The following is a 12,261-nucleotide window of genomic DNA, read 5'->3' as shown; positions in this document are numbered from 1 at the left end:
TGGAGTAAGACTATCAATGTTATATTGCTAAGGTTAAATGCTGCAGAATTTATATCTATATGACTGTGAAAACACTGTATGACAGGTTTTTTTTCTGTTGTTTTTTTTCTTTTTCTGTGATTTTTTTTCTTTTTCTTTTCTTTTTGTTTCTTATTTCTCTCTTACAGATTGTGAGCGTGGGAAAGCATGTTAAAGGATACCATTACATTGTTGCCAACTTGGTAAGATCCTTTTCTAGAATTATACCCCTGCTTGGTAAGTGAAACCCTCAGTTTTGCTTTGGAATCTCAGAACTTTTTCTGCCTTTTGTCACTAATATGTGATTGCATATAATACATTCTTTAGAGCGCGTAAAAGAACTTGGTTCTGTTGTTCTGCCATCTATACAAGAAAGATAAAATGTTATCTTCTTAAATCTTATCAAAATCAATGTAGTAAAGAATTGCTATGTGTTTCCTGTGGCTGAATCAGATGCCTTTACAGAACTACACTATCAGTGTTCACTCATCAATGCGTAAGAATTATTGGAGTAACTTTCCTACATTGTGTGGGGAAAATTCAATTTGTGGTAAAAGCAGCTACTCCCTGTCAAATCGCTAATTCAGTATTTTCACTCTAAGTCTAAACAGCACTTTAACACGAATAATGTTTAGAAGAAGGCAAATGAAGAGCAAATATGATATTTTGATATTAAAATAGCTCATTTTTCAAGCTGAAATACCTTCCTGGTCAAGCACAGTGAATGTAGGGCAGAGTCTAATGCGTTCTTCCAATTGTTTTCTTTTTATTCTTCCCTCAAGGAATTTTAGCTGACATGAAATATGTTTCTGTGCTTTGTTATACTGGTACCTTAAGATCACTTCAGATTATTTCTAAGACCTCCGGCTTTTGAAATGAGAGAAGTCTATCCTCTTAGGGTCTTACAAATTAGATTTTCATCATACCGAATTAAGAATTCCCCAAGTTACCTTTCCCATGCAAAGTGGTTGCTGTAAACAGCAGAATATACAGTGGAGACACTCAGAACTTCAGCATAGGTGCATGCTCCTATCTATCAGCTATTCAGTGACATGACCAATATGACTTCCAGATGTGTCGCTTCTCATATTCACCATTAGTCTCCTTTAGGAAATGAATCAAATTTCTGTCTTGAACATTGTTGTGGGCTTGTTTTGTTTTGTTTTAATGTGGAGTATTGGGTCAGTGGCCCACAATTATTTTTTTCTGAAATCTTTCTTGAAGTTATATGATAATAGACTTCATTTTCTACTGTTAAATGCCAACCAGAGAAATTGAAGAATGTAAAAAGTAAATAAATAAATAAATAAAATCGGAGATACCATAAAATGTAGCAGCAAAAAAATATTTCCTTCTTACTTTAGCAGTTTGCATTATGCAGTCTCTTGAAATTCAGTTGCATCTCTAAAGGCAAATTTTACTAAAAGATTTGTTTGTGTGCCTTTGAGACAAATGAGCCTTAAAACCAATAAGTCAGAAAGTGCATGTACTTTATTTTTTTTGTTCCATGTTGGAAGTCACTGTAGATTTTAGACAGATATAGATCTGCGAACTGTCACCACATTTCACAAAAAGTTGATTCTGATACTGTTTTTCTTTTTTCGTTGTACTAACAGTGAGACACTCATGTGCTATTTCTGCATTCTAAAGCCCATTATATTATTTCATAACTTGTGTTACTCAGATAACTTCACCCTAAACAATGAGTCCTGGAATAAATACATTTATACAATAATGTTCTTCACTTTGTAAACATGAAAAGAAGCAGGGATGTAATGTACCAAGCACGGGCACATTAAAATCTACCAACTTCAGCAGAAATTGATTCTGGGATTCAATATTCTGCAGGCACTTTTCATCTGATTCTCCAAATGCACTCCTTCTAAAACTAAAGTGACTGCCATTCCCAGCAATGTGTTACTGAGCTGTTGAGATCACTCTAGAAATAATGTGAGAATTTTGTTTTCTGGTTTTGTTTCCTTCTTTATAACACAAATGGAAACTATGAACTTTCAATGCTCAATATTATTCTGATTTTAAGTCATAGCTGCTAATGGAAACCTGCGGTTGCCCTTCTTTATGCTGCCTGTCTGACTTAGAACAGATTGGACTCACAGTGATGTATAAGGGCAAACAAAATCTTAAATTGATTTTCTAGGGATTCAAAGATATTTCTCTGGAGAGGTTTATGCATGGAGGAGCTAATGTGACGGGATTTCAGCTAGTAGATTTCAGTACCCCAATGGTAACTAAGTTGATGCAGCGCTGGAAGAAGCTGGACCAGAGAGAATATCCAGGATCTGAGACTCCACCAAAGGTATTGATGAATATGAAGGACTATCAAAGATATCACTCAGGTGTTCCAATTTCTGCTTAACACTGATAAATAAATGAGTAAAGACCTTAATATTTAGACAGAAGTTAAGGCAGTTTATCCTACTATTACTGGCAACTAATTATGTCTTGTCCTTGTGATTGTATGATAGCAACACAGACTGCAGTACATTTCCCTGATGTACTTTACTGTTTTTTGACAGTCAGTCTGCAAATTACCTCTTTACTGACAGGAACTAAAGGTCAAACACTTAACTGACAACTTAATTTCAACCTATTTTACATTAATTAATCTAATTATCTAGATTCACTTAGAGCACAGAGCTTTCCTGACAGCTGAATTCTTCTGCATTTGAGATATAACCACAGTCGTAAGTTTAGTATCTTTAAATTTTCATCTGGAATTTCCTTTGGAATAATTTCTGACTCAAAACCCGGTGTAATAATCATTTTCAGGCACAATCTTACAGTGCAGTTACATCCCAGTTTTCCTCTATCCTAATCCTTCACAGATGGATAACAAAATATTTCTGTCACCTATGATTTTCTTGTCAGGCAAGTCAAAGCATAATTATAAGTATGAATTCATCAAAACTGCTCTGATTTATATATGTACGAATACATGTCAGACCCAATTGTGGCTCTTCTGTGCTGTGCAAAGATATGCAATCAACCATTCTGTGGCTAGAAGAGCAACGAGTTGGCAAAGCCTATAGAAAGAATCAAGATGGGTAATACAAAGGATATCGACATCATTTGGTGAATATTCAAGAAGTTTGTTTTATGGAGTGAAAAAAATACACAAGGATGTTGTGGTCTATGGAGTGCAGAGATCCACAGTACTGTTGAGTGGAATTATTTAGCCCATAGGACTCATTTTCAGTGAATAGAACTGTGATACCTCCTTATAAGAAGTCAACATGATTAAACAGTATCACACATAATTCACCTATGGTTAACCAAAATTCAAGATTTTAAACCTAAACATATCCCAACAGGCTTATAATATGCAAGACAAAGGACAGGAAGGAAATTAGCCTTCAATAACTGACATTTTGGCATCTAAAGGGAATTTCAATATCAGCCCTAGGGTTATGACCTATTTCTCCTGATGCAGGAAATTCATCAGAGGACCAAGGTGCAAAAATGCCCCTTTGTTTATATGCTCCTAGCTAAAATCTGCTGAAGACATACTCTATACATTTAATTTAACGTTCTCAATCTAAAATAGTTATAATAGTTAGTCTAGAAACACAGACTGCCTTTGATGACCTGCCTAGCCCACTTTATGCTTCAGAACTGTTCAGTACTGTGTGTTATTCACAGGGCTTACACAGGTTTTCCAATAGGAAGAACTTACTCTTGATCATTCTTAACAAATCCAGCAACTTGGATTTTGGCTCATTTATTCTTGCTTATTATCTTTTTCAGTTTCTATTTCTTTTATTCTTTTTTTTCTGTTTGAGTAAGTTGGATGGGGGGGTGGATGCGTGAAACCATTCCCTAAAGGGTAAGACAACTATTTTAAAAGTTTGAGAAATTAGTATCTTCAATTTGTTACTTCTGATAATTCTTCAGAGGCAGATTTTTTTTGCCCTTATGAAATATAGTCTAAAAGCTGTAACTAGTGGAATGTAGTCTTCTCAATCCTGCATTCATCCCTTAGACAGAACTGCTTTTGATTTTGAGGAGTTTTTTCTTAACGAAAGTGTAGAAACTGCTTTGTCATGCATCAAGCTAGTAAGAAGCAAGACAGCTGATTTTTGCAAAGTGCACCAACACTAAGGCATTGTGTTTGTCCATCTATTTAGTATACATCTGCATTAACATATGATGGAGTGCTTGTGATGGCTGAAACTTTCCGCAATCTTAGAAGGCAGAAAATAGATATTTCAAGAAGAGGAAATGCTGGTGATTGTCTTGCTAATCCTGCTGCCCCGTGGGGTCAAGGAATTGATATGGAGAGGACATTGAAACAGGTAAGGGTGTACTTTATTCTAGTGATCTTTGTGAATATTTCTTACAATTTGTACACTACATTATTTGGAAGACACTATATTCAAGGGTACTGATGGGAGAGAGGAAATTTGTTTGTCAATTGCCAGTTGGAATCAGCTGGGGCTGTTTTGATGTTTTGGTTTATAATTTGGAATGAATGCAGAAGGGAATTGCAACTGTAGAAAATTTCTAGTAGTTCTAGTTTTACTAGGTAGTTGGGACTTGTGTTACTGAGATGTTGAGCTCATCTGTTGCACTTTGCATATAACCTGGCTGTGCAGATACTGTCATTTAGGGAAACAGATTTTTCTATCAAACATAGCCTTTCAAATATTCTTCTGTCATCTTGAATAAATGCAGATTTCTTCCAGGGAAATCACATAGGTAGTTCTTTTTTTTTTTTTTTTTTAAAAAAAAAAACCCAGAGCCATTGTTCACTGATGTCAGGATTTTGAATTCCTGATGAATATGGATGCCTAGAAAGTTCCAGATCTCTGTCAAGATGATTTAGCCTTTCCTTTGGATGGGACAGTAAGAAAAATAAAAATCTTGCAGTTGAATTTAAATCTTTGCAAATGAGCAGGCTCTGCTCAGGAGAAGATGCTGAGAAGTGACTGCTGACAGAGCTGGCAGCTCTATGCATGGAAGCCTGTGTTTCAGTCCTGGAGAAAAATCAGCACAGATACAAACGGTCAAAGGGAAAGAGTGCATTTTATCTCCTTTGCATAGTCTCTGCAGATGCACAGATCTGTAATAATTGTGAGAAACGTGAAATCAGGCTTCTGTGTTAGGTTGGACAGCTTGAGCCTCAGAGTCTGGCCAAAAATGCTTGCATGGCTGGATCCTGACACAATTAGAGCCAGCAGCAATATGGACGTGATTTCTTTGGAATGAGGTCCACAGTCTGGGTATCCTCCAGTAAAGCAGTACTAAGCTGTAAGAACAAAACATGCTTTGGTTTCAGCTCTGAGACAGGTGGTGCAGAACTACCCCAGCCAGCCTTGTGGCTTTACGTCTGTCCTTCTTCACTTGAGGTCTTGAAAGCATTTCTTTCTGGCTTTGTGAATCTCACCCATCCTCTGTGATAGTGAATTTCTTTGCTGGCAAGATTGCTGGCAAGGTTACTTTAAAGAGCAACACACATTCATTTTATACATTTATCTTCCAGAATGTGAGGTAAAAAGATATTTTTCACTACTCTGTGACATTTGGAGTAAAGAACATAAGTCTGGATCTTCATGATGCTTTTTCTTCCATTTTTAGGTTCGAATACAAGGATTGACAGGAAACGTTCAATTTGACCACTATGGTCGCAGAGTCAACTACACTATGGATGTCTTTGAGCTGAAGAACACAGGTCCTCGGAAGGTATGTGCTTACAGTGTTTGTTATCTTTATACCTTGTAAATGGGAGATGCAGCCCTGAGTAACTTGATCTAGTGCTTGATCTAGTAGTTGGCAACCCTGCCCACAGCAGGGGGATTGGAACTAGATGATCTTCGGGATCCCTTCCAACCAAAACTATTCTGTGATTCTATGTTTCTATGAATCTATGACTGATTCTTTGACAAATGAGTTTACAGTGACTAAAGAGTTAAAATAAATTGGATTCTGTGTCATTTAAAAAGGATAATATGTCAAATACATGGATAGTATGTCAGGTGTAAGCAGAAAGCCTATTTTTTACTAGATATTATTGTTCCATGAAAAAATTGGGGAATACAGAAACAAGTGTGCATCTTAGAGATGTGAAATGTCAGTCAGTCTGTCAGACAGGCTAATAGTGTAAGTCCCAGCAGCTATGTCCAAATGCACGTAGACCATCACTCAGCTCAGTAATTCTGAAAAGATAAGCTTAATGTTTTATTATTCTTTCCTATTTTGTGCTCAAATTTTTCAAGTAATCATAGTATAAAACAAATAAAGATCTGAAAATGTACTAGACCTCAATGGATTTATTTCCTTTGGAGGCACTATGGCCTGTTTTGTTTGCTAAGACATTGGAAGAAGAACCATGGCTTCTTGAGTAGGAATGAGGCTGTCAGAATTAGATTAAATAGTCCTCCACTGACTGTCCACACATGACAAGCCCAGTAAATAGTATCCCAGATGAACAGTTTTTTGCCAAAGATAAGTTGCAGTGTTGAAGATGCAGAGTGTTACAGAATTACTCATTAGGATGCACTTACTGACAGTATATCCTAGTATAGAGCTGTAGACCAAAGCAAAGTGTGTCCCTGCATATCAGGTGTATTAGTGCAGGTGTATTGACTTTTGAAAGTATGACATATGGCTAAGAAATACATTGGGAAAGGTGAATCTGTCTTGCTTCTCTCTTGAGAAGCCCTGTGTCATCTGCCAGAGAATGTCTGACCTTGTTGCCTGCCTGGCTGCAATCCATGCTGTCAACAGCTGGGAGGATGTACAGGTAGCTGGAATGCCAAGGCAATTGGTGAGTGATTGGTGGTACAATCTCTCCATCCCCAATACCCAGTGGTACCAGAGGGAAATCTAGGTAGAAAAGGTGTAGTTAATTAGGTCACAACTTAGGTAACTCATTAGGGAACTTGCTTAATGGAAAATTAACTGCCCCAATTGGTATGTTGTTCTCGTTTCAACATTTCTCATCCATTCTGGGAATGGTGCCATTGACTTGCACCACTGCAGGGATGTCCCCATCCTCTCTTCTTGCCTATGATTTGAGGGGAAAGGTGGTAATAAAAAGAGGAGTTATGTCTGTGCTGCGCTAGCATCCCAAGGTGCTTTTCTTATCTTTTCAGACATGCTTTCCTTTTGTCTCTATGCCACTCTCGAGCCATTACCTGTCTGATATAAACAGCCATAACAGCTCTGACAGATCTGGCTCCTCACAAGAATTTATTTCTTATGTATTGTTTGGGATTTTATATGTGATCATTGAACCAATTCTGTGCTCCATTCAATCTGACAAATCCTATATATTATGTGAGAAATGACTGTACTTAATTGAACTAAGAGGCCTTCACCTTTAATGTCTTCTTTTCACATCCTAAATAACATGATTAATGAATCATCTAGCAATCTTTTCAGAAACTAGTCTTTCCAGTTAGAATAGCACATGCCTCTAATCTTTAGAAGAGTGATTTTTGCTGTCTACTTTAAGGTTGTGAATAGAGCATTACAAAACTGCACAGCTAGTGAGAAGCAGATTTGCATATAGTGTTCTCAAGTGATAGACAATAACCCATGTTGGTTTCATTTATGCAGCATTCTATAGAAGGCCCTTGTCTGCAAAACAATAGTGTCAAGATTAAAAAGAAAACAAAACATACACAAAGTTTATATATATATTCACACATGTCTAAGACTTGGATTCTGAGTTGGAACTTAGGTAATCAAAAGAGAAATTATCAAAAATTTAGAGTTATCTGTTGCTGAAGTGACTTGTGGGTTTCAGCAGGAACACCTCAGTGGTTGACATAAGGTGCACAGGCCTTCAGAAACGACGCTGTTTGTTCAAAAGCCAAACAGTTTTGACAAATATACTTTGAGACAGATATTTTTGCAAAGCTGTTTTCTGAGTGATAAATTCAGCCTCTCTATAAGTAGACAAAACTGCTAAAAAGTCTAATGGAAGTCCATACTGAATTGGATTTACTTATAAATAGCTGAATTTAATCATTTCCTTTGTGGAGTTTTTCCCCCGAGAACTTGAGATTTTATAGGTAAACATAATGTACTTTAGTGCTCTCAGTGTTACTGCAAACCTATATTCTCATACATTTGTCATATATATCTTATATATTTGTTAGTAATCCAGTTCCAGAGTTGATTTAGTGCAGGCTTGAGGTACACATGAGGAAATACCTTTGCACACAGGCTGAAATTCCTTTAAAAATACCAGCCATTCCTCAGAAAGCTCCTTTATTTCTGTCTGGCTTTTGCTATGGTACTTACTTTTACAACACACTGCATCATTCATTTTCTACTTTCCTTCTGAACTTCCCAGCAGTGAACACTTGCACAATGAAAAACAATCACTCACTGTTATAACGAGCTTCCCAAACTGCCAGGTTTCAGTGTACGCATTCTGCCTCAAGTCGGTCACAGTTCTTGACAGCAACTTGACATTTTCAGTTATCAATTTTATCTTTGAATCTGTGATTGTCTGGATGAAAGAGAATATTTGTTAGCAGTGCATCCTACTAGGAAACCAACCTGCCTCTCCACTGTATAGCAAAACTGAAGCTTCTGTAAGCTGTAGACACATAAATCAAGGCTTGTATGTTATGGCAAAGAGAAAAGGAATGTGTCAACCAGAAGTAACAAAAGTTGTGCATTGGAAGAGTTTGTGCCTGCTCGCTTCACTAGTTGAGAATAAAATATTGGCTCGTACTCACTCATCAGCCATACTCTGCTACTTTTTATATTTGTCATTCTCACAAAGAGAAGAGTCATCTACTGCATCACTGCATTGTTCTGAACAAGATGATTACCGCATTTCATAGATAGAATCCTGTGTGAAGATGAGTTTTATTCTGAGTTCTGAAAAAACATTAAAAATAATATTGGCTGCATAATTGATATGATTGTCCAGTTAGTTTGCTTCACACTGAAGTCTTATCCAAGGCACAGACTGTTCTTTGGCACACACAATTACACTGAAACTCTAACCAGACCCTATTTTCCTCTAAAATTCCCCTTCCTCTTCTAGTGAGATGGACAAGGAGTTCCTTTCTCTCACCTCTTGCTTTCATGAACTCCCAAGTAATAAAGGCAGGTGGGAAGGAAGAGTTATTGCCGACAAGATCCCAGCTGATTCTCGAGTCAAGTGGCCTATGCCAGCTTGAACTGTTCATCTTTGAAAAGAATCTTTAAGATCATTGCTACTTTCGGCACCTTCCCTGGGAAAAAGAATCAGTTGCTAAATTCAGTTCATTAGAAACAAAGAGCCACTTTAGGTGGGAGTATTGTTCTAGAGTATTGTTCAGTGGACGCATCTGTATTCATACATAGCTACCCAAAGACTTAGTATATAGTACATATATTTTGTTTATGAGGGTGGGTAGTGATAGGATAAGGAGGAACGATCTTAAGCTGAGACAGGGGAGGTTTAGGTTAGATATTAGGAGGACGTTTTTCACACAGAGGGTGGTGACACACTGGAACAGGTTGCCCAAGGAGGCTGCAGATGCCCCATCTCTGGAGGCATTCAAGGCCAGGCTGGATATGGCTCTGGGCAGCCTGGTCTGGTGGCTGGTGACCCTGCAGAGAGCAGAGGGGTTGAAACTCAATGATCTTTGAGGTCCTTTTCAACCCAGGACATTCTGTGATTCTATGATTCTGTGATTCTATGATTCTATGATTTTATGATTCCATGATTCTGTGATACAGTCTGCGTGCAGTTTTGGGGGCAGAAGTTTCAAATTTTTACCGTATAACCCCCAAGCATATCAATAAAAGTCTGAAAGAGAATCTCTCTTTTTCAAGCTGCCTTCATCCCATCTGCTCTTACAGCAAGTAATGCTGGCTCATGTCTTGTGCCCAGCAGCACCACTACCAGTGCAGAAGGCACAGCTGCAAGTTGTACTAAATGCCAGAGGCGTGCACTGCAAAAACTGTGTCTGTATTTAAGGGGAGATCTTCTGATTCCAGGCATTCCTTTTTATTTTTTTCTTTTTTCGTATGAATGATTTAAACCTGGCTCCTCAGCATTTCAGCACCAGCAGTGAACTAAGGCAGTTATTTCACCTTAAGGCTGCTCTGGGAAGGGCTGTGGCCAAGAAGCCAAAAACTGATTTGTTTCACCTCAGCAGCAGACTTAGAGAGACTTTCGGACTATGGTCATGCTTATCATGCTTTGGAGTGAGTAGGGAAAGGCAAGTATAAAGTTCTTCATTCTGTGAAGTATTTTCTAGAGGGTAGGCATATCATTCATGAGCTGCTTTGTACTGTTCATCTCTCCACTGAGTATTAAAAAAAAAAATTAACAACAGGATTTGTAATGTAGATACCAAAGGTCAGTGGCAATGAAACAAGCTTTTTAAGGTCCTGGACTGGAGGTCATAGAAGTCTCACAATGGAGCAGGGAATGAAGCTCAGCTACTGCACTGCAAAGCTGCAATCTGGACATCTTTCACTCCACCAGGGACCAGAAGTTGTGGGGGATTAATGAATGAAAACTTTTTGCAGAGAGCAAGAACTCTTATATCTCTTTCATTTATGGCCCAAGGAAGGATTCGGAATATTGCAGGTGGGGTTTAATTTGTGCCCCTGGTTGAAGTAAGTTTCACGGGTTAGTCAGGATCTGCTGAAGCAGCAGCACCTGACTGCAACAGTGCTGCAGGATGGTATGTATACCCAAAGTGCTGGTTGGATAGTACTTTACACCCTTCTATGGCAGCACTTCTTTGTCTTTGGATCATGCTGTTTTTCATGTAATAAATGTATCTGCAATTTCACCAAATGTAAAGTTACCTGCTGTAAATTGTATGCCTTTTATTTTGCAGGTTGGTTACTGGAATGACATGGATAAATTAGTTCTGATTCAGCATGAACCTACACTTGGAAATGACACTTCAGCCATGGAGAACAGAACTGTAGTTGTCACTACAATTTTGGTAAGGTGTTTTTTTTAATCAGTATCTTTTTTTTTTTTCTTTTTTTTTAATGCTCATACTGCTATGTGACACAATATCCTTTTTAGTTATAGTGTTATTCAGTCTGCCAGTTCCTGGGTTAGTGGGAGGGTGAGAGCCATATATCTTAATAATCTTGACTGTTATGTTTGTTTAGAGGTTTTTTGATATGCATTTAAAATAATGATTCACTTGATGTCAGGTTTTTAAAAATAAGTTGAAGTAATTTTCTTTTGGTATACAATCTTTTCTATTTTTTACTGAAGTAATTCTCAAAAATATACATGAATGCTTTCAACCTCTGATTGATAAATGTTGAATCACAAGAAACTGGAAGAAAAACCTAAAATCTCTAACTGACATAATTGAACAGATGTCTATAATGTCAGTGTCCCTTTTGGTGACACATAATAATTTCTAAGTTCATTTTAGTAAGAGCTAAAATTCTAAGCACTATGGTTCAGTCAGCCAATCAGAACTGTTTTATCTATTTGCAATTGTAAATGAAAATATGAATTTAGTAGATGCATTTGAACATTTTTCTAAATATAATTATTCATCGTGTCAATTCAATTTTCCATTTTAATAAAATCTAAATAAATCTGAGATTTTTCAGTGTTAGGTTTGTAATCAGTGTTTTTGAAGAGTGGTTGCAGACCAAGAAGAATGCAGTTGTTTCATTCATTTACATTTTTAAAACATAGTTTTTCAAAGCCATTTTTTTTTCTTCTAAATCTGTATTTTAAATAAAACATTTAACAATTTTGATTCAGAAGTCAGAAATGCCCTTTTAAGCTGATGTTTATAAAAGCCAACTGGCAAAGGCTGACCTTTATCTGACCACATGTAAGATTTTACATCTCAGTTCACTGCCCTTTTCACCTGTTTCATTTAGACAAGATATTTTAACCCTTTAGGAGAAGTTACGTGTCAAATGGGTAGGAATATTCTGTTTGTTTTGTTAAGCAACTATTTTCTAACTTAATGCAGAGTTTAAAATACCCCAAAGGAAAATGTCAATATATTTTCTTACTCAAAAATTCAATTAGTTACCACATTTCCAGCAGTGTGTATCAGCATTTATACATTACGTATATTTTAAAAAATCTCCTGTTGAAGATTATCATTCAAGGATGCAAACCAACCAAACTACTGTGCAGGAATTCAGAGTGTAAATCCTAACCAAATTGTGTAATTTTTTTTTTAAATTTGCATGGGACATTTAAAATAATATGTATCTTTTTCCTAAAAAAGACTTGGTGATGGAAAAAAAAAAAATACTTCAGTACAGTCC

At 36.9% G+C, this 12,261-nt stretch overlaps 1 protein-coding gene across 6 annotated transcripts in view; it reads left to right on the top strand.

The window, feature by feature from the left end:
- The window catches only part of GRIA4 (glutamate ionotropic receptor AMPA type subunit 4), a 229,016-nt gene that overhangs the window by 154,875 nt on the left and 61,880 nt on the right, over positions 1–12,261 (top strand). For all 6 annotated transcript variants that reach the window (XM_085216278.1, XM_085216276.1, XM_085216281.1 and 3 more), the window contains exons 5-9: positions 168–221; positions 2,177–2,335; positions 4,164–4,331; positions 5,614–5,718; positions 10,839–10,949. In XM_085216278.1, the coding sequence (XP_085072404.1) occupies positions 168–221; positions 2,177–2,335; positions 4,164–4,331; positions 5,614–5,718; positions 10,839–10,949 (597 nt within the window). The remainder of the gene's footprint in view (positions 1–167; positions 222–2,176; positions 2,336–4,163; positions 4,332–5,613; positions 5,719–10,838; positions 10,950–12,261) is intronic.

This window comes from Meleagris gallopavo, chromosome 1 (genome assembly GCF_905368555.1).
Source record: "Meleagris gallopavo chromosome 1, MGAL_WU_HG_1.1, whole genome shotgun sequence".
NCBI lineage: Eukaryota > Metazoa > Chordata > Aves > Galliformes > Phasianidae > Meleagris > Meleagris gallopavo.
This window is presented reverse-complemented; position numbering and strand designations above follow the sequence as displayed.